Genomic DNA, 21,645 nt, shown 5'->3' with positions numbered 1-21,645 from the left:
TAACGAAAGCTACCTTACAAGTGAAAAAAATATACGATCCAAAAGTAGAGGAGAATTCTGAGGCCTCGATAGTAGTAATTCGGCATGATCACGATCACTCGCCTTTTGAGAAGGGAAGAAAGAAGAGTTATCAAGTTCACGTTCTTCTGTGAGATTGTTTTGAAATGAGGAAAAAATAAGAAGAAAGTTCAAATTGGTAAATTCAAAAACAGCTCATTCTAAATTCCATATTCTATCAGGATAGAAAAAGTCATTGAGAAAGTTTGTAGAATTTGAGTTTGAAATGGAGAGATTTTACAATTGTGCTTTATCGGAATGAACTGTTCGGCTAAGAAGCGCCGCAGGCGCTGTAAAACTGAGAAGGGTGGTGTAGGGAAGGAGGTTTAGTCGCCGTCAGGCGACGTAAACCGACTGGTAACTAAAATCATACGAATTCCCATGCATCACTCGCGACTGAATTTTCCGAAACTCATGAATCATATCGTCCACTCCTTTCTTGTCAATTTTCCCTCCGAGACTGCGAAACTTCTCCTCGAGGTCTCTCCGATAGGCTCTCCGAATGCCAGGAAATCGGTCTTCCAGAAAAGTAATGGCTGGAGGGATCAGTTCTGGGAGGAACTCGTCTTGTCTAGAACTCTGATACTTGCTAATTGGCTCCTTCAACATGTAGTAAGCTTCAACAGTCGGAGCCGCATTAACTTCCTCTTCACTCGGCGGTTGCCGTTTTTTCCAAACTTCGGACGGTGCGAATCCAAGAACTGAACGCAACTCAGAAAGGCCAATGATAGTTTGAGCTTCTTCCAACAATATTCGACTTATAAATTCAGCCATTCTGTGTTTGAAAACATTTCCGGTAAGCTTCTCGAGCTCTTCAGTAGATATAGAATCATATGATATCTTGTCTAATTCAGGATCTATAAAGATCGGCGTTTTGAGTGGATAGTGCGATCCTGAGATCTCTGAAAAATGAGAATGTTTGATATCATCTACACAGCTTCTTTGAGACACCGCCTCTAAACAATCTATAAAATTGGTATTTTCGACTACCGGGAGTCTATTTCTGCAGTCAAAACCTGCAAAGAAAGAAGTTATGAGCTCTCAAACTTTTCATATGGTCTCATTTTTGCAACATTCGAGCACAGGTAAACCGCTGGGAAACACAAATAGAACCGCGCGGTGGCGTATACTGATTTGAAATTCCATGTAAAAAAGCTAAACCATATGAAAAGTTTGAGAGCTTATAACTCGGCTCGCAGAGAGATTTAGCTGGTTTTGATGGCAGAAATGGACTCCACGTAGTCGAAAGTAGTTTACACTTTTCATAAACTGCGGAAAATTGAACCGCCTTGACAACGATGAAAAGAGATTTTTCACTGGCTTCTTTCCCGAAAGACCTTACCTGTATAGAAATAAGTTGTAGAGAAGAAGCATAAAAATAGTGTAGTTGACATCGAATTCACCTAGAAACTAATAATTTAATTGTTAGTAAGAAAAGGGATGAGCTGAAGTATTGTAAATTAAAATGGAAGTAATGTATGCAATGAAAAGATGAACGACGGATGATACGATCCGAGAGAAATCAGGTCAACGGGGAAGAGATATGAATAATTATTAGTAAGATATAATTTGTTGTTATGCGTCGTCTGTACACTTCACAATTGCCATTTTCATTCGTACGACTACAATTTCGGATCGTCTTGACGTTACCTAGTTATTCCAGACACATGTGGAGAACACTGACAATTTTTATTCTTCTTCTTGCTATTCATATCTACGCAAGTAAGCTTTTTCTGTTGAACAGAATTAAATAAAGGTTACTGCACGGTCTCCCACACTGCAAAAAAGAACTGCAAGAAACGTGAAGCCGATTTTTAAACGTTTTAATTCAATTCTTTTGTTTTTTGCATTGAAAATGCAGTTTTTTTTCAGGTTTTCAGACGTCGCAATGGATGAAAAAAGTGTCCCATCCATAAGAATTGTGTAAAATTATATTTTCTATCTTATGAGCCAAAAAACGCGAGTTTTGGTCAGAAATTGACTATTTTGATACAGAAAAACCAATTTTCAGAAAAATGAGATTTTCAGCAATTTCAGCCAATATACATATTTTCTGAAAATTTTAACAGTTTCAGAGCCTCCTCAAGTACATTATGTGCAATTTTCGTTTGAAACAGTTTTCTGCCAAAAAAGTTATACATATTTTTCTGAAAATTGGTTTTTCTGTATCAAAATAGTCAATTTCTGACCAAAACTCGGGTTTTTTGGCTCATAAGATAGAAAATATAATTTTTCACAATTCTTATGGATGGGACACTTTTTTCATCCATTGCGACGCCTGAAAACCTGAAAAACTGCATTTTCAGTGCAAAAAATAAAAGAATTGAATTAAAACGTTTAAAAATCGGCTTCACGTTTCTTGCAGTTCTTTTTTGCAGTGTGGGAGACCGTGTACTGTGAAAATTGTTGTAGTAAACAACTTTTTTTGTACAAATTTTCCTAGATAAAACTTTTTTTGAAATGTGTGAAACCATTTGAAACGAATTGTGAGCAGAGGGAAAACTGATCTGGAGTTATGGGACGTGACCAGAGTTGCATGGAAGTGAAAATTTCTTATCCGGAAGTCGGAAGTCGGAAGTCGGAAGTGAAAAAACGCTCGGAAGTCGGAAGTTGGAAGTCGGAAGTCGGAAGTCGGAATTCCATGCAACTCTGGACGTGACCTATATCATTGGAAAGCAGAGAAAACGCTGATTCCAAATACTGTAAAAACTGTATTTAAGGTGCCCCTCAATTTGCAGTGCCCCTCTAATAGTGTTGCCCTCTAGCAATTTACACTTTTCTCTAACATCATCATTAACTGACTCCGAGCATTACTATTTTAGCATTTTTTTTGTTAAAAATGGAGTTTGCTATAAAAATTCAGACCTTCAAAACATTTTTCAGAAAATAACTTGCCATTTTTCGAACTTTGACCTTATTTTTCTCGAATACAAAGTCTCTGATGCAAAAACTGAATATATATTTAGAATCAGCGGATTCTCAGCTTTCCAATGGTATAGGTCACAACCCATAACTCCAGACCTAGTCGAGACCCTTCCCTACTGAGCGAAGGAAAACTACTCAAATAATACATTTTTCAGGAAGAACTTCTTATTCTTCTTTGTCCGAAAACGATGAGTTTGATGTGGTCCCGGATAGTCTGAAGAATTTCACCAGATCGTCATCTCCACAGATTGATGTCAACAAAGCGCTGAAAGGAATCGAGTCAACATGTCTGTCCATTCAAGATATAAATTATCTGACGGGCGGCTCAATCGCGGGTAGTATAGCTCGAGAGTTTAATGAAAAATTGTTTCGCATTTGTCAAAACACAATTGGATTCGAAGAGTTAAATGCCATGCTCGAAGTGCGACCGCCTGATTCGAGATGGTATTGTGGACAACCATTCGAGGATTGGTGTCATTGTGAATGGAAAGCAAAGAAAGCAGCGGCAAAGACAATTCAGGAGTACTTCGACCTAATTGCACCAAGACAAATAGGATTCAGGAATTATGATTGTGAATGGTTTTTTGAGGAGCAAGTTCGTAGAGGTATTGCTTTCCTGGATAAAAAGATGCCACGTGTTCGCCAAATTCATCGACAGAAACTTGAAGAGGTCCTTCTCCGTCAAGATGCAAAAGAGGTTTTTGGCAAGAGTAAAGTTTATGATCTGATGGATACAAAGCAGAGTACATCAAGACTTCTAAACGACGCAATGTATGTATTGTTCAATAATCAGAAGTGTTGTCAAGACAAAGATGATTGTGAGGAGAAGGAGAGAATGGAGATGCTGAAGAATAAAACATGGAATAATTTGTTGGATTTTTTAATAATTTCACGGAAATAAATTGGTTCTTTTTTTTTTTTGAAAATGTGATCATTCTAGGTGAAAAATCGACTACCAGTGAAAGGCGGAGGTTGCTGCGCAAGTTGCGTTTTATAAATAAGAATGGTAAGGGATTCGCAGACACTCGAGTCGTTTGATTTGTTAGAACTTCACTTCAGAGTCGAGCGGTATACAATTCTTACAGAATTGTAACTTTATGCTTGATGAAAGAGTCATAGTTACAATTTCTTTGTCTTGACCCTTTTATCTTTCCGCTCTTTGATGGTTCACCGTCTGGCTGAATCATCATCTATCTTCTTTTCTATTGTTTGTAAACTCCGCCTCTATGCTTGGTATAAAAGCCCAGAGGTGAGCATCTACTTGGATCTTCCAATAAATGATAACTTAACCTCCAGCCGCACTACAGAACCTTTTTAAGCGGCCCATTATCGATGGGTACATCGAAAAAGGGAACATCTACAGTAGCGAGCATAAGTGAGGGCAGATTCATACTTTCATGTGTAACTCTGCTGAAACTAAAGTGAAAAATTTAGAAAAAATAAAATTTAAAATTTTTTTCACTCAAAAATTATTCTATTCCCAATTTTTCTCAATTTTCGATATTTTCTGGGTATAAAACGAACATACTTTCCAAAAACTTCAAGCAAATTGTTTTTTCGCACTTAATGAAACTCATGGATGTACTCCTTGTTTGTTTTATACCCAGAAAATATCGAAAATCGAGAAAAAATGGGAATAGAATAATTTTTGAGTGTAAAAAATTTGAAAATTTATTTTTTCTAAAATATTCACTTTTTAATGTTGTTTTGTAGAAAAACTCAAGACACATTTTTTGGTATATGTTTTGACCAATTTGGAGCATTTTTTGATGAGTTATGATAATTTTCCCGAGGACGTTACAGTTGACTTCTGGAGCTCTGGCACGATGCTTAGAGTTTCAGAAATCAATTCAACACAATTTTTTGTTTATCTGAGCATTTTCCATCATTTTGACATCAAAAACTCAATAACTCCATGAGAAAAATATAAAGTTTTTTTTGCGAATTTTCAAAATCCGATCAGGAAAAATCAAAACTGAAATTTTTTCAAAAAACATATTTTCTTGTTACTGAATATTTCAACTATCCGTCAAAAAGATGATTATGCAAAACGGACACGTTTTAGCAGAGTTACACATGAAAGTATGAATCTGCCCTCACTTATGCTCGCTACTGTATGATCACAGAGCACATTGAATCAGAGGGTACAGTGCATCTTAGTGTACAGCAAGGACCTATGATCATGGGGCACATCCATAGGTATCATAGGGTACATCGAGCCAGAATTTTCATAAAATTTCAAAAGTCTCAGAGTTTTTATCAAATTTTGAGAAGAGCTTTACAGACAAAGTTCAAGGAACATGTTACTGCTTTTTCAGAGGGATGAAACAACCTAAAAATTATTCTAACAACCGGAGTAAAAAACATGATTTCAACATCTCCTTCAATGAGAAGTCATACTATTTCATCTGATTGTAGTACTCTTCTCAAAGATAAACTCTGAGACTTCTGAAATTTATGAAGATTCTGACTCGCTGGGCCCTAAGATTCACTGTACCCTCTGATTCAATGCATTCTTTTTCGATGTACCCTCGGATTATAGGCCGGGTTAGGGGGAATTCAGCCTTCCGGTTTTTTTTTCGAAAATAATTTTATTCCGCCTAGAGAATATCAGCTTGAAAAATTTGAACTCGAATTTCCTAAAATTTTTGGAGGTTTTTTGCAGAAAAGCTGTCAGTTTGTAACAATAAAAAACTAAATTTAACACAAATTTCAACAAAAATGACATTTTCTTTCGCCTTCCGGTTTTCCGCACTTTTTTCAATCCGCTTTCCTCATTCTGCCATTTTAAAACTCTTTTTAGATACTGTTCGTCTTGTAATACAACTCTGCACATGTTTAATAAAACAGATTTATTGAAAAGTGAGCATATAAAAATCAGCCACAGAGAAATTCTGATACGTAAAGTCATAATACACTTCAAAAACATGCAGTTAATATTTCATTTGTTCAAAATCTGAGCATAACGGTAAAAATGAGCATTTCATTGGGTTATTCAAGACGAATTGAATTTAAATTTAACCGGATTACGGAAATTGATTCTCCTCAATGTTTCAACTTTTCTATTCTTCTTATGCTTCTTCTCGTCAACTTTCCAACATTTCGTGTTTTCAAGCATTCGAGAAATGGCTCTATCAAAAGCAGGCTTCAACTCGTCGTATTTTGCATACATAATATGTATTAATATTATATTATAATCAATTTCTACTCCATGCACAATCAGTTTCGCATCCGGACGTCGTCGAACCGTTTCAAATCTCTGTCGATAAAAACTGCGAACTGCAGGTACTCGTTTGTCCAAAAACTTGATTCCTTTTTCACTTTTCTTCCACTCAATTGATAATGGAGTCCCGATGGCCGCACGCAATTCCTGGAAGCCGATAACTTGCTGAGAGTTTTGAAGAAGATCCAAATTGAAATAAAATGCTGATCGACCCTTCACTACGTCTCCCGTTAACGTCTCGTATTCTTCACGGGGCAAGCAGATCGAACTGATCATTGATAGTTCTTTGTCGATATCCAATAATGGGGGAGATGGAGTCGTGGAGATAGTGGGAGGTGGAAGATAAATCATAACGGGCTCGACATCTTCTGAATAATTGGTTTTTTTTTAATTTTGGTAACTAGTTAGCGACAATGTGGGAATTTGTGGTTTCTTTACCAAGTTCTAGATGGGAGATCAATAAAAGTTTTTTAATAGAACTTTGTTTCGAATGAAGCGCGTTTGCAGTTTTTTTTTTCTTTCTTACTTTCATTTCAAGTTTTTCAGAACAGAAAAGTTCGGCCAGAACTGAGCACTTTGGAATTTCAGCCATTCTTGGGGCTGAAAATTCGCGGTCTTTAGAGTTTTTCACAATTTAGTTTTTAGTAATATCATAGAAATGTCCATATTTTTCGGCACATTTTGAAACACATTCTCAATATCCGGAAATCCGCCGAAATTTTTTCTTACGAGCTTAAACTTTTACATGACTGTTAAGCCTAATTCTAGATCTCCATTTTTGTAGTTGAAAACTTTTTTTAGGATGCTTTCAAAAAAAAGAAGCATTTTTTGAAGTGGGAGGTTTCAAAATATATCTTTTTTAGATATCATCCTACAAAAAAGTTGCCAACTACAAAAGTGGAAGTCTAGAATTGGACTACACAAATAAGTAAAAACTTCGAGTAACCACTCACTTCCAGTTCACAGAAAAAAAGCGTACCTGCGTAGATCTGAATAGCAAGAAAAAGGAAAAACGTCAGTGTTCTCCACATGTGTCTGAAATAACTAGTTAATGTCTTGATCCAAAATTATATCGTACGAATGAATGTCAAGTGTACAGACGACGGTTGGCAACAGATTCTATATTACTAATAATTATTTATATCTCTTCTCCAGTTGACCTGATCTCTATCGGATCATATCTTCTGCCGCAGGGGCCGCTACACACTCAAATGACCCAAGGGATTACTGACGCTTTAGCAGTGCATATTTTTACTGTAGCTTAAAGGCGCAAAAGTTTTCATACAGTATACAACAATTACTCAATCAGCAGTTTTTTACCGATTTCCGTGAAGTTTTGGTTTTTTATAATGAAATTTCGTAAACTCCCTTGATCTTATTTTTAATCACCAAAAAATCGGTTTTTTCCCGGTGAAAACATTTTGAAAACATTTTTATCGTTTTATATAGACTTCGACAGTGACTTTGTGAGATCGCACTGCCGCATTAATAGTAGATTTTGGAGTGATAGGGTGCCGTGTGTCGTTCGAATTTACAAGTTCATTCCTTTTTCTTACAGATTTTATTGCAAAGCTAGAAAAAATTAGATATTGTGTTCATTCAACTTTGAAATGCGTTTACTCGTTGTTTCACTTTTCTTGATCTTCCTTTCAACATCTTCCTGACACCACTTTGTTTTTATCCTCATCATCGTAATTTCTCTTTGCACTCTCCACTCAACGTCCCCATACTCTTCGTCAAGCATATCACCGATTTCTTCTCTATCCAAAACCAATTTTGCTTCAGGACGACCTCGAAACTTTTCAAACTTTTGACGGTACATAGTGCGGACTGCAGGCACCCAATTGTCCAAAAACTCGATACCCGAAAGCAATTGTTTTTCGAAAAATGAATCAGTTTTGATAGCTGAAAATCTCTTCCGTGCCTCGCTCAACTCATAGTACTCCTCGATTGTTGAAGTAGCGTGGAGGTCGTCTCTAGTTGGACGACATCCGTTTGTCCATTCAACTGAAAAGTCAAATCCGAGTACCTCACGCAATTCCCTGATTCCAATGGCTCGATGAGCATTGTCAAGAAGTTTCCAATTGTAAAAATCAATCAAGGATCCCGCAAGGATGTCGTTTGATAGCATCTCAAATTCTCGGCGGGGTAAACAGATATCAAATGATGGTGTCGTGGAGTTGGAAGAAGTGAGGGCGGATACTGAAAAATGTTTCTTGAATTAACTTTTAACGCTACACGATCCCGCATACTGCAAAAGATAATTACAAGCCGATTAAAAATTTTTTTTATTGAATCCCATTCATCAGAATTTCTGAAAATAAAACAATCTATCTTATGAGCCAGAAATCGTGAATTTTGGTCAGAAATTGATTTTTAGGTACAGAAATTCAGATTTTTAGAAAAATGAGTATAACTGTGTTGACAGGGTCGCCGCGTATCTTCAATCTGAGTTTTATGAGCTTAATTAACTACGGGGAAATTAGAAATACGTAGTAGGTCAAGGACATAGAACTCGTTGAGATCTACATTTTGGTATATTTTTCAGCTCATAATATTGAGTTTTAAGAGAGTTACGCTTCGGCCCGTTTCGATCAGGTTTGCAAGTATGCAAAAAATAACAAAACCTTATTAAAACGCAAAAAAATCGGGGCTTCAACTCTTTTTGTAGTTCTTTTTCGCAGTGTGGGAAACCGTGCTCAACCTAACACTCTATATTTTATGACAGTTTATTTAGAATGAAGAACTCACCTGCATATGTCACAGTGAAAAGGAAAACGAATAGTCTGACAGACATGACTCCACTTGGAAAATCGTTTGGGATGTGAATAGATATATTTGAGTTCAATAAACAAAATATTATTAGGTTGGTAAATAATTTTCTGCAATTTTCGAGCTTGCCGGTTGTCGTTTTGTTTTCTCGGCACAGGAGTAGTTTTTCGATGTGGTTGTTTTTGTGTTTGGTAGACCTACTCAAGTACTTGTTACAGTTTCAAAGTTTTACTCCTCGCTTTTTTTCTCGCCGAGAACGGAGCTTTGATTTACACGCAACTTTTTGCGTTTTTGAAACGTCTTATTGTTTTCAATCGTTTCTGGTCTAAAAATTATTTCATTCAAAAGGAAGTTGCTGGTGTATGTTAACAGAGGTCTCTTTGTTTCAACGCAAATACACTTTAATTCCAAAGATTTGACAAAAGAAACTTGGATCTGACTGAAAAAATTCGTCTCTTTCAGCAGTCAGTGCTAGATTTGGAGTTATTGCAGGGAATCGTAGAAGCGGATCTGTATCAAACCACCTCTAGGTTGTCAACTTCTTTTAGGGTGACTCATGTAACTGTAGTTCATGGATAGAAACCATTTATCGGAATGAGACAATTCGTCGTTACATACCACACGTTTTGAAACAACATGAGATGGCACATCACATGGACCTAAGTTGGTTCTTAGTACTTTTACACCCAACACACGTATGGTTGAGCTATTTATTTATTAGAAATAAGTAGTTGAGTTGTTACTCTAACGATGTGAGGAAAGTACAGTGTGTGGACTAAGATTTGCGCGTTCTGGATGTTCTCAAACCGAAAAAAGTGGTTTTTTAAATCTGGTACTCAGTACTCTGGGTGGAGTAGTTGGAACTCCTGAACGAAGACAGGAAAATAACATCAGATGTTTACGTTTCTTATTTTAATAAATTTAAAATCATGTGACTTCAGGACGGGGAGATATAACAAAACTGCGTTTTCAGTATGACAAAGCTTTTTCATGTATTGGGAAAGTAACCCACAACAAACTGTTTCCATCTGGCTGGACAATACTTTTTTATTCATTGTATTAATCCAACCTTCTTCTCTTTAATTACAAACATTTTGCCTGACTTCAACGACATTTTAATGGGGAAGAATCCAAATAAAAAAAGGATATCAAAAAGAAGCAAGTTTCCTTTTCCAGTGATCTCGAATAGATGGTCTACGCAGAGAGAATCAGTAAGCTACCAAAATCTTGTCAGAAGACTACCAATGCTGATAAACAGTATTTTGAATTTTAGAAATCTTTATGGATTTGAAAAAATAAAATCAAAGTTTTATCGAAAAATTGCAGAAAATTATTTACCAACCTAATATGATGATACACCGTTTATGGAAAGGATCTACCGCTCTAGGAATCGGGTCAACAGGTAGATTACTATCATTCTTGTTTCAATGTCCCAACGGTTGGATTGTATCTACTGGCTGATACAATCATTATTCCATTATATTTGTAAACACATATCTATAGCCTTTGCGTGTTACGAGTTTTCCAATCGTTTATAATTTCAGGTAAATGTTGAGTGAACTACTGATCATCTGTCTTTTTTTCGCCACTCGTGTGCATGCAGGTAAGCTTTATTCTGTAGAAACTTAGAGAGTTTTCCGCTTTGAAATATGAGTAAAAATTCCCAAAAAAAAGTTTCAAACGTTTACTCACATTCGTTGATATCTACAGTACCGTGCAGTAAGATATATACCGTAAAAATTGTAATAGAAGAGCACCCAGAGATGTCAGTTCTAGACGGTATATCTCGATTTCCAAAAATATGTCAAAAAGTTGTCAACTGACAAAAAATTATTCAATATCCATTGAATATTTCATTAGTTGGTAAAATTTTCATAGCTGTGAAATTCGCCAAGCCATAATGCTCTAAACTTTTCCAAGTCGTTGCCCTAATATTGCAGGTTTTACGGTATTTACAATATGTCATTTTTCAGTTGAAAATGACCAAGGGTGTTACGGTATCACTGATTGTTCCACAAAGTAAATTATGTATAATCCATACAGAACAAAGGTAGAGCTTCATTTTTGTAGTTGACAACTTTTCTGTACGGACACTCCCTAGAGAGTTATAGTCATTTTAAGTGGACAGCTCAAAAATCGCACTACTGAAATGGGACGGAAGAATACTTTGTCGATACGTAGTTTGCTAGGGGAGTATCCGGTACAAAAAAGTTGTCACCTACAAAAATAAAATCCTACCTTTGTTCTGTATAATCCATAAAAAGTTATTTTGTGGGACAGTTAGTTTTACCATGATACACTTTAAAAGTTGAACATTTTTAACTAAAAAAAAGCAAATTATATATTTTTGGCCGTTTCTTTTCTGAATCCGAATATGCTTTTCTCTTTGTTGGAAAAACTGCAGTTTTTGGCAATCCGGCATTGGCCAGGCACTAAAAAGAGAATGTATTTTGAAAAGTCAATCAGGTATTGTACATTTCAGGAGCCTTAGCTTCTCACATATCAACTACTGCTACCCCGAAGAACTTTGACAACAAGACCGCCTTATTTATCGATGAAGAACTGACAAAAATATCCACTACCTGTCTGTCTGGTAAAGATCACGAAGAAATAACTGGCAATATTTTGAAAGACGAAATGGCTCGAACGTTTAATATTTTTCTCGGCTTCGAAGCAGTTTATGTAATTGGTTTGACGGAGTTGCGTTCGGTTCTTGGATTCTCGCCGTCGGTTCCCTGCAAAAACTTTAAGACGATGAGTTTAGGAGAGCTGGAAGTCGCAACTATTGAGGAATACTACGAGGTGAAGGAACCGATCAGCTGGCGACACGAGGAATACGGATGGAAACTCGAAAAGAACTTACCTCCAGCCATTTCATTCCTTGATAATAGATTTCCCGCCATTCGAACCGCTTTTCGGAAACATTTAGAAGAACAGATTGGTAGACTCGAGGGAAAAATTGATCGAGCAGCAGTGGATTATATGATAAAGCAGTATTATGTTATCTATTCCCTCGTTTTAGAGAAGACGAGAGGATTGTGGGGGGAAACCGAGGAGTGCAAGACGAAGCGCCCAAAGAAGAACTCATGTAGGGGCAAGAATACCTGGTGAATATGTTTTTTTTTCATTTGAAATTATTTATGTTTGATATTAATAAATATGTCGGTTCACACTTGCCACATATATGGAAATGTTACAGCGCACTTTTTAGGAGGTATGATTGAACTAAAACTCGGAATTTTTAGATCTAGGACAATTAAGACCCTACGAGCACTTCTTTAAAATTGTATTACTGACTGATCGGCAGTGGTGCCACCCAGGGTTGGGAAATTCCGGGCCGGGCCGACTGAAAAATTTTCCTCGGCCCGGCTCCTGTAGAAATTTGAAATTTTTTGAAAAAATTTTGAATTTTTTTGATTTTTTTTGCAAAAAAGTGGATTTTTCGACTGTGTTTTAGCACATCGGTAAAGCCTTAGTGTACGAGAAATTTTGAGAATTTTGACTTTTTTTTAAAATGAAAATTTGCAGAAATTTGTGAAAAAATGGTGCACATTTTTTGAATCCGTGCCGGCCCGGCCCGAGATTTCCCAACCCTGGTGCCGCCTCCTCATCCGCTAAGATTTTTCGAAAGTCTCAAGAATTGATTTATTTTAAAGTTGTGAAGTGAAGAAATATAGAGTATCAAACATCATTTACATCAAACTTTGAGTTCTGATTCTCCTTTTCTTCATTCTTCTTGAGTTTCTTCCCGACGACGTGCCGACATTCCTCCTTTATTTCAAACATCTTCCGGATAGCTTTCTGTACACTCAACTTGATTGTTTTATATTCTCCGAACATATAATCAATTTCTTCTCTATCCAAAACCAATTTCGCTTCAGGACGACCTCGAATCTCTTCAAATTTTCGCCGATAAATATTTCGTACAGCAGGCACCCATTTGTCCAGAAAATCCATTCCCGATTGAAGTTGTTTCTCGAAAAAATATTGACTATCCCAACGGCGATCCATATTGATAGCCTCTCTTAGTTCATAATACTTTTCAACTGTCGGAGCAGCTTTGACCTCTTCTTCACTCGGATTCCAATATTTTGTCCATTGAGCTATTGGTGGGAATCCGAGAACTGTACGCATTTCTCTGAAGCCAATGGATCGCTGGGCAAATGAAAGCAATTTTCTGTTGTAACGTTCAGCTGTTGAGCCCGCAACAAGGTCGGCCGTTAGTTCTCGAAGTTCTCGAAGTGGCAGACAGGTTGAATTGATTTTCGATAGTTGTTCATCGAAGTCGAAGGGTTTCTTTAGAATTTCATTGACTGAGGAACTGGAAGTAGTTGGTGAACGGATGAAAATTTCTGAAATTTTTTTGTTTCGAAGGAATGTTTCGGGAGTTTCTAGTGGTGGTACAGTACTGGGCAAAAAGATAAGAACTTTGGCCGTTCATAGTTAAAAATGTCAACTTTGAGAGCGTGTTATGGTATCACTGATTGTCCCACAAAGTAAATTATGCATAAACCATACAGAACAAAGGTAAAGCTCTGTTTTTGTAGTTGACAACTTTTTTGTATGGACACTCTCTATAGAGTTATGACAATTTTAAAACGACAACTTAAAAATGGCACTATTTTGCACTGAAATTGGTCGATTTGAAAATGACTATAACTCTCTAGGGAGTGCCCGTACAAAAAAGTTGTCGACTACAAAAATAAAGCACTATTCTGTATAAGCCATTAAAATTGTATGTAGTGGAACAATCAGTGATACAATGACACCCTCTCAAAGTTGGACAATTTACACTAAAAACGGCCAAAGTTCGTATCATTTTGCACAGTATTTCCGCAAAAACTGATACAAACTAGCACTAAGAGATGATAAAAGATACCGCCTTTCTAGTAATCTGACATTGACTTTTTAGTGTCACACATGTTGATACCAAACTTGAGAACATACTTCCCATGTTTTCTTTCCAAATTTTCGTAAATGTCTTGGTCCTAACTTAGTCTTTGTTAAGAACTAAGAATTTCTTACCTGCGGTCAACCAACAGACAAGTAGGAGGCAGCTGATGAAGAGGAAACTCGACATTTATCTGAAATCATTTCATTAGGGAATGAAGTGAAAGGTGTTAGGCATTGTTGAGTGCAAACAACTATGAGCTCAAAATTATTAATGTACAGAATGAGACGACGTGTGAACGTAAGTAATATTATCATCGTTGACCCCACTTCTCGGATCTTATCTTCTTGTGTAATGGGTTGGTCATCTCATAGTGTATTCGTTTATCACAACTCTTATTAATGTGCATTGTTTTGTGTTTATGTCCCGTTATCTTAACCGATTTTTTTCGAAATAAAAAGAACCTAATTACTATTCTTTATTAATACTAAGAAACGTTTTTTTCAGGTAAACACATGACAACTACACTACTCATCTGTCTGTTCACTGTATTTTACTTTCATGCAGGTAATATCATTCTAATAAATATCTTCTCCTCATTTCTTATTATTTTTTATACCTTAAAAATTTTCGCTTTGTTTAGAATATTTATGATTAATAAGAAATTTTGAATTGTCCGTGAAAAATGTAGAATCTATTATGAAAATCTGTATAAAAAGAAGTAGTGACCTAGGATCCGTCGACTCGGCCATCGGGTATAACAGCACGAAAATGACGTCATTTGACACAAAAACATCATTTGAAAAATGAAAAATTCAAGAAATCCCCCCAAAATATTACGGTAGCACTCGTCGAATGACATCATTTTCATTGTGCGATATTATGGCCGAGTTGACGTATTCTAGGCCAGGACTGTCTTGGCTTGAATAACAATAACACATTTAAGCTTACTTGCAAACCGGGCCGGCGCGTAACTCGCTTCAAACTGAGTTTTATGAGCTGAAAAATATACGAAAATGTAGATCTAGATGAGCTCTATCTCCGTGACCCACTACGGGCCGGATGGCTATTCGTTAATGTGCCGCGGGCCGGGCTAGAATGACTTTTTTGGCCATTTTCGCGTTTTTTGGCACTTTTTCTCGGCCCGCCGCACAATAACAAATAGCCTTCCGGCCCGTAGTGGGTCACGGATATAGAACTCGTCGAGATCTACATTTTGGTATATTTTTCAGCTCATAATATTGAGTTTGAAGCGAGTTACGCGCCGGCCCGTGTCGGCCCGATTCGGCCCGGTTTGAAAGTATGAATTTCAGGAGTCTCAGCGGTCACTAGTTTCGACGGTTCCATTACTACCCTAAACTCATTTATCGATGAAGAGCTTACAAAGATATCAAAAGTCTGTTTGTTCGCTAGAGAGCACGAACAAATAACTGGAAATACTCTGAAAAACAGAATGGCTAAATCGATGAATATTCATTTGCTGACAGAAGCTTCGAACGTCATTGGTCTCACGGAGTTGCGTCTCATCCTCGGATTCACACCGTCCGTTCCATGGAATCATCGCCAACGGCAGAGTAAAGAAGAGCTCGTATCATCTACAAGTATTAAGGATTACTACGAATTGAAGGAGCCAATACTCGTGTTACATGGTCCAGAGTATGAGTTTCTACTCGAGAAACACTTAAAGCCCGCCATCGCCTTCATTGATAAACGATTCCCGAGTATTCGTGTCATTTATCGGGAGTTTCTTGGAGAAAGTATTCGTACTTGCAAAGGAGAAATCGACAGAAATGCAGTTGATTTAATGATTGAAGAATACTATTATATTTACCAACGTGTGAGAAAGGCGGTCGATGAAGTGCGATTTGATAATAACTGCCCTTCTAGTTTTATAAAAGAATGAATAAATCAGAGTTGCGCGGAATTCCGACTTCCGACTTCCGACTTCCGGGCTGTTTTTCACTTCCGACTTCCGTTTTGAAAATTTTACTTCCGACTTCCGTTTTAGGATGTTTACTTCCGACTTCCGTCATTCCATAATTGTGGAATTTTTTTTTTCGCGAATTTTATGAACTTTTTCTAGAAGTTTTTGAATCTTTGCGAAAAAATCGACTTCCGACTTACGACTTCCAACTTCCAACTTCCGACTTCCGGGCGTTTTTCACTTCCGACTTCAGACTTCCGACTTCCGTTTTGAAAATTTTACTTCCGACTTCCGGATTTGGAATTTTACTTCCGACTTCCCTCATTTCATAAGAGTGGAAATTAGGAAAAGCAAATTTCCCATGAATTACAAGGAAAAAATTGTCTACAAGGACAGAAAATAGGTTTTTCTTCAGCCAAAAACTAGTTTCTCACTGATTTTTGCGAAATTTATGATATTTTCTATTGAAGTTTTAAAATCTTTGCGAACAAATCTTCTTCCGACTTCCAACTTCCGACTTCCGTTTTTGAAAAAATTACTTCCGCGCAACTCTGATTTTGAGTGCAAACAACTATGAAATTTTACACTGATTCCGAATCTTTAGTCAATTTTTGTCTGTGAGGAAAAATTATTTAGATTGTGAGTATTCACTACCTTGAATATAAAAATGAAAGTTCAAAGAGTATTTTGAAAAAGTTCTCACTGACCCGACCGATTTGAGAACTTTAACCGGCTCGGCCCAGTTTTTTGAAATTTTTTTGATTTTTTTGCAAAAAAGTCGAATTTTCAACTATGCTTTTAGATATCGATAAAAAAATTATTAATTTGTGAAAAAAAAGTTCACAATTTTTGGCTCCGGGCGGGCCGGGTCGATATGTTGCAAGTCTGATCAAAAATAGTTGTAGTATCTAAGCTGGTTTCATATAAAATTTGGTATGCATTTTTAGTTTCATCTTCATTTTGTGTCTTCTATTACCGCATAAAAAACTGTTTTTGCCAAAGTAATTTCTAATCGGGAAAAAATCTGCTGCTCCTCGTTAAAAAACCAAAAAGCTTTACAAAAACACTTCATTAGACAAATAACATATTTTTTCACACATAAAAATGTTCAACAAATGAAGATATGTTCAGGTTGAGAGAATTAGAAATCATGAAAACTAGAGACTTTCTCTGAATCCTCCTTTCTTTTTTTCTCGTGTTTCGGATCAACAGAGTTACAAGACTTCTGGTTTCTCAAAACTCCTATAATTGCGTCTTCCATTTGATCTTTAATATCTATATAATTTTCAAGCATCCGGTCTACTTCTTCCCTATCGACAATCAATTTTGTGCTGGTAATACGCCGATTTTCTTCAAATTTCCGTCGGTAAACATTTCGAACAGCTGGCAGGTGCTTGTCCATAAAGTCCATTCCCGAAAGTAGTTGTGATTCGAAAAATAATGAATACAAAAAATAACAATATTTAGATTCCATCCGCTCGTAGTACTTCTCAATTGTTAAGTCGTCTTTCAAATCCTCATCGCTTTGTATATATTCAGCAGTCCACTCAACGGGTTGGTGAAATCCCAGAACGGTACGTAATTCGCTGAGCCCAATAGCTCGATGAGCAGTCTTAAGCAGGTATTGGTTGTAACTATCTGCAACGTCACCGCTGACTAAATCGCCCACTAGCTGATTGAATTCATGGCAGGGTAAGAAAGAATTATTGATTTTTGACAGTTGTTCATTGAAATTAAATTGTGAAGGTGATGATGTGGTGACGGAGTCGTCAGATGTAGCTGTAGGTGGTGTAGTGTTAGGAACGCTTCCTGAAAAACTATATTTTTTGAACCGCAATATGATAAGGCATTATTTAAATTAACAACTAAAAAATTTGCTTTGTAATAGTTATAGCTGCGATAAACTTGCATATGTGTATAAAATTTTAGTTATTGGTTAAAGAAGATGTGGCCAGATTCTCTATAACAGCAACTTCAGTCAGAAGAAGGAAAAAAGATAATTATAATTAATAAAGTTTTTTACATGTTCACCCTTTCTTATGTTTTAATAAAAAATGCAATACCAGAAAGTCATAGAAAGTTCATAATGAAGCATCTGCGCTACAAAAAATTTACGTAAAATTAGCGCGAAATTCAAAAAATTTATCCAAGAAAGTGAGCAAACTCCCTATTGTTCGTCCACGGTATAAGCGCGCGATTTGGCTGAGCGGCGACTAAATTGGCAACCGGCCAAGTAGTGTTCAAACGCGCGTAACTAGACTCTTCCGGTTTCGCAGGAAAATAATTTTAATTTATATGGGGCCGGCGCGTAACTCGCGTCAAAATGAATTTTATGAGCTGAAAAATATACCAAAATGTAGATCTCGACGAGTTCTATGCCCGTGACTTACTACGGGCCGGATGTCTATTCTTTAATATGCCGCGGGCCGGGAAAAAGTGCCAAAAAACGCGAAAATGGCCAAAAAAGCCATTCTAGCCCGGCCCGCGACATATTAACGAATAGACATCCGGCTCGGAGTAGGTCACGGATATAGAACTCGTCGAGATCTATATTTTCGTATATTGTTCAGCTCATAATATTCATTTTGACGCGAGTTACGCGCCGGCCCGTATCGGCCCGTTTCTGCCCGGTTGACAAGTATTATGACCATGTGCAACACGACTCTTTAATCTGACTGTAAAGTAAAGTTTTCGTACAAAAGGTTGTAAGCAAAAGACTGATCAAAATCGGTTCAAAAAATTATCAGCGTGTGAGATTTGATTGTCTCTTTTTACTGGAATTGACCTCAATCTTATCTAATATTTTATTTTAAACATTACCTGCATGTAGACAAGTGACCGAGAAGATCCAGATGACCAGTGTATTCGGCATGTATCTGAAATCAAATTACTTTGAATGATTTGATTGTAGTTGCAGAATGTCAATAGTAATATCAAAAGGTGAATTAAACGGTACAAAATCCTTTTACCCGACAAAACAGAGTATCGGCCATTCTAATCTAAATACCCATCATTCGACGCATTATACGATTCTTGAACAGAGATTAATAAACGTCTTCACCAGTTATCGAACTGTTATCCACATAATCAGTACTCTGATAATAATCTCTCCTTGACCCTATTTCTCTGATCACTTCTTTGACTCTGCCACCCTTCCGTATGTTATGTATACAAATAAAAAGAACTAATACAATTTTAACTTTATATTTTTCGATGATCTTTTAACAATCTGAACTCTTTTTTCCAGGTGAATCCATGTCTCCTACATCGTTCATCTCTCTGTTCTTTTTGACGCATTTGTTTGCGGGTAAGTTATTTTCAATAATTTATTATTACACTGGTAAATAGCCTATAGTCTAATAAGGCTGTTTAGCAGTCTAGTCTAGTCTAGTTCATTTTGATTGATGCCAAAACTTTTACTATTTGAAGAAAATAGATTTGAAGTCCTCTGGGGACGGAACTCACATAAATATATTCATATGTTTCAGGAAAGGCAGTACACGCCACTCCTATACCAGGGATTGTTTGCTCAGAAGATCTCAAAGAAAAACCATCCGATTCTTTAGTTAAATTCGTCGACGAAGAGGTAGTCAAGATAGCCAAAGCCTGTCTGACGAACCGAGATGAAGAGGAAATAACAGGGAATATACTGAAATACGGAATGGCTCAATTTTTGAATCCGTACTCACTGATGGATGCTATGTATGTAATTGGTCTTACCGAGCTGCGTTCAGTACTGGGACTTCCCTTATCCGTTCCTTGGAAACAAGGGACAAAACCCACTGCCGACGAGCTTGCCGCGGCGTCAACTATCGAAGAGTACTATAAACTGAAGGAGCCTTATAGCTCGGAGCACGGTAACAGTAAATTTCTTCTTGAGAAACACTTGCCTCCAGCTATCAAGTTTTTGGATAAACGATTCCCAGCCATTCGAATAATGTATCGGAGACATCTCGAAGAAAGTGTTTGTATTGTTGACAAGAAAGGAGTCATCGGACGAGAAAAAGTTGATTATATGATTGGAGAGTTTTGGAATATCATAGCTCCAATATCAGAAGCAATGCTAGGAATAATGTTTCATATTAATGATTGTCGTTTTGAAAGGACTAACTGGTACCATCGGAGACAATTTTTACGCCAATAAGATAAATTTCTATTTCTATCATTACTAAAAATAAAACGTTTATTTTCATTGCACGGTCTCGCACACTGCGAAAAAGAACTGCAAGGAACGTGAAGCCGATTTTTTCACGTTTTAATTCAATTCTTTTATTTTTTGCACTGAAAATGCAGTATTTTTAGGTTTTTAGACGGCAGAATGGATGAAAAAAGGTCCCATCCTACAGAATTCTAAAAAATAAAATGCTCTATCTTATGAGCCAGAAAACGTGAATTTTGGTCAGAAATTGACTTTTTTGATACAGAAAAACAGATTTTCAGAAAAATGAGATTTTCAGCCATTTCATCCAATATTTCTTTTTCTAAAAATTATAACAGGTTCGGAGAATCCTCAAGTACATTATGTGCAATTTTTGTTTCAAACTGTTTTCTGCCAAAAAAGTTATACTCTTTTTTCTGAAAATCTGTTTTTCTGTATCAAAAAAGTCAGTTTCTCACCAATATTCACGTTCTTTGGCTCATAAGATAGAGAATTTTATTTTTTAGAATTCTGTAGGATGGGACCTTTTTTCATCCATTCTGCCGTCTAAAAACCTAAAAATACTGCATTTTCAGTGCAAAAAATAAAAGAATTGAATTAAAACGTTTAAAAATCGGCTTCACGTTCCTTGCAGTTCTTTTTCGCAGTGTGGGAGGCCGTGCATTGTGCAATTTAGACGTTGATTTCCTATTTGATGCAGAAATGTGCAAAAGTATATGAACTTTGGTCATTTTCAGTTGAAAGCCCTTCTTTATTGAAAACAAGTTAATGAAAAAACTGAAGTGATGATTCAGAATTTGAATTTTATTTGTTAAAAATTGGGGACAAAAATTAATTTTGAATAAAGAGAAGTGTTTTGAATTGTCGACCATGGAAAATACAAATGATCCCACAAAAAACCACACGAGCTTGAATAATGTCTTCTTTTGAACATACTTGTCAACGGGCCGAAACGGGCCGTCACGGGCCGGCTCGTAACTCGCGTCAAAATGAATATTATCATACTTGTCACGGGCCGGGCCGAAATCAGGAAAAATCTCGGCCCGGCCCGGCCCGGCCCGGCCCGTTTTGAAACATTTTTTCAAAACATTTTGAGTTTTTGAACTTTTTTTGGAAATTTTTTGAAATTTTTTGAAAAAAGTATAGTTTTCGAATAAACATTTAAAATTGAATCAAAATGTGAATATGTAATGATAATTTAAGCATTTTTACTGTTTTTTTTCGAAAAATTTCAAAAAAAAATTGGTAAAAATGGGTACCCATTTTTGAATCCGGGCCGCCGGGCCGGGCCGGGCCGGGCCGACGGGCCGAGCCGGGCCGGCCCGATTTTTGACAAGTATGAATATTATGAACTGAAAAATATACCAAAATGTAGATCTCGACGAGTTCTATGTTTGTGACCTACTACGGGCCGGATGGCTATTCGTTAATGTGCCGCCGGCCGGGAAAAAGTGCCAAAAAACGCAAAAATGGCCAAAAAAGCCATTCTAGCCCGGCCCGCGGCATATTAACGAATAGTCATCCGGCCCGTAGTAGGATGCAGACATAGAACTCGTCGAGATCTACATTTTGGTATATTTTTGAGCTCATAATTTCCTTTTTGACGCGAGTTAGGCCCGAGTCGGCCCGTTTCGGCCCGTTGACAAGTATGCTTTTGAATAAAGTCGGGCATAATAAAAATAATAAAACTAAAT

The 21,645-nt window shown here is 36.8% G+C and overlaps 7 protein-coding genes across 7 annotated transcripts; 4 read left to right on the top strand and 3 right to left on the bottom strand.

The window, feature by feature from the left end:
- Window positions 1-1,724: 1,724 nt before the first annotated feature.
- On the top strand, window positions 1,725-3,883 carry GCK72_008482 (uncharacterized protein; the record flags this gene model as incomplete). The annotated part of the gene is made up of 2 exons (XM_003098927.2): window positions 1,725-1,779; window positions 3,138-3,883. 2 exons carry the CDS (start codon window positions 1,725-1,727, stop codon window positions 3,881-3,883), a joined length of 801 nt encoding a protein of 266 aa, XP_003098975.2.
- Window positions 3,884-5,977: 2,094 nt separating this feature from the next.
- On the bottom strand, window positions 5,978-9,002 carry GCK72_008481 (uncharacterized protein; the record flags this gene model as incomplete). Its single annotated transcript, XM_053726850.1, has 3 exons — window positions 5,978-6,573; window positions 7,826-8,407; window positions 8,957-9,002. The coding sequence occupies 3 exons, from the start codon at window positions 9,000-9,002 to the stop codon at window positions 5,978-5,980; spliced, it is 1,224 nt and encodes a 407-aa protein (XP_053586427.1).
- A 1,523-nt stretch (window positions 9,003-10,525) lies between these two features.
- On the top strand, window positions 10,526-12,088 carry GCK72_008480 (uncharacterized protein; the record flags this gene model as incomplete). Its single annotated transcript, XM_003098922.2, has 2 exons — window positions 10,526-10,580; window positions 11,460-12,088. The coding sequence occupies 2 exons, from the start codon at window positions 10,526-10,528 to the stop codon at window positions 12,086-12,088; spliced, it is 684 nt and encodes a 227-aa protein (XP_003098970.2).
- A 570-nt stretch (window positions 12,089-12,658) lies between these two features.
- Window positions 12,659-14,057, bottom strand: GCK72_008479 (uncharacterized protein; the record flags this gene model as incomplete). Its single annotated transcript, XM_053726849.1, has 2 exons — window positions 12,659-13,329; window positions 14,003-14,057. 2 exons carry the CDS (start codon window positions 14,055-14,057, stop codon window positions 12,659-12,661), a joined length of 726 nt encoding a protein of 241 aa, XP_053586426.1.
- A 1,264-nt stretch (window positions 14,058-15,321) lies between these two features.
- Window positions 15,322-15,771, top strand: GCK72_008478 (uncharacterized protein; the record flags this gene model as incomplete). The annotated part of the gene is made up of 1 exon (XM_053726848.1): window positions 15,322-15,771. The coding sequence occupies one exon, from the start codon at window positions 15,322-15,324 to the stop codon at window positions 15,769-15,771; it is 450 nt and encodes a 149-aa protein (XP_053586425.1).
- Window positions 15,772-16,933: 1,162 nt separating this feature from the next.
- On the bottom strand, window positions 16,934-18,664 carry GCK72_008477 (uncharacterized protein; the record flags this gene model as incomplete). The annotated part of the gene is made up of 2 exons (XM_003098944.2): window positions 16,934-17,601; window positions 18,613-18,664. 2 exons carry the CDS (start codon window positions 18,662-18,664, stop codon window positions 16,934-16,936), a joined length of 720 nt encoding a protein of 239 aa, XP_003098992.2.
- A 383-nt stretch (window positions 18,665-19,047) lies between these two features.
- Window positions 19,048-19,936, top strand: GCK72_008476 (uncharacterized protein; the record flags this gene model as incomplete). Its single annotated transcript, XM_003098920.2, has 2 exons — window positions 19,048-19,099; window positions 19,281-19,936. 2 exons carry the CDS (start codon window positions 19,048-19,050, stop codon window positions 19,934-19,936), a joined length of 708 nt encoding a protein of 235 aa, XP_003098968.2.
- Window positions 19,937-21,645: the final 1,709 nt, after the last annotated feature.

This window comes from Caenorhabditis remanei, chromosome III, assembly GCF_010183535.1.
Source record: "Caenorhabditis remanei strain PX506 chromosome III, whole genome shotgun sequence".
Classification (NCBI taxonomy): domain Eukaryota; kingdom Metazoa; phylum Nematoda; class Chromadorea; order Rhabditida; family Rhabditidae; genus Caenorhabditis; species Caenorhabditis remanei.
Note: the sequence above shows the minus strand (reverse complement) of the source record. Positions and strands in the feature narration are given on the sequence as shown.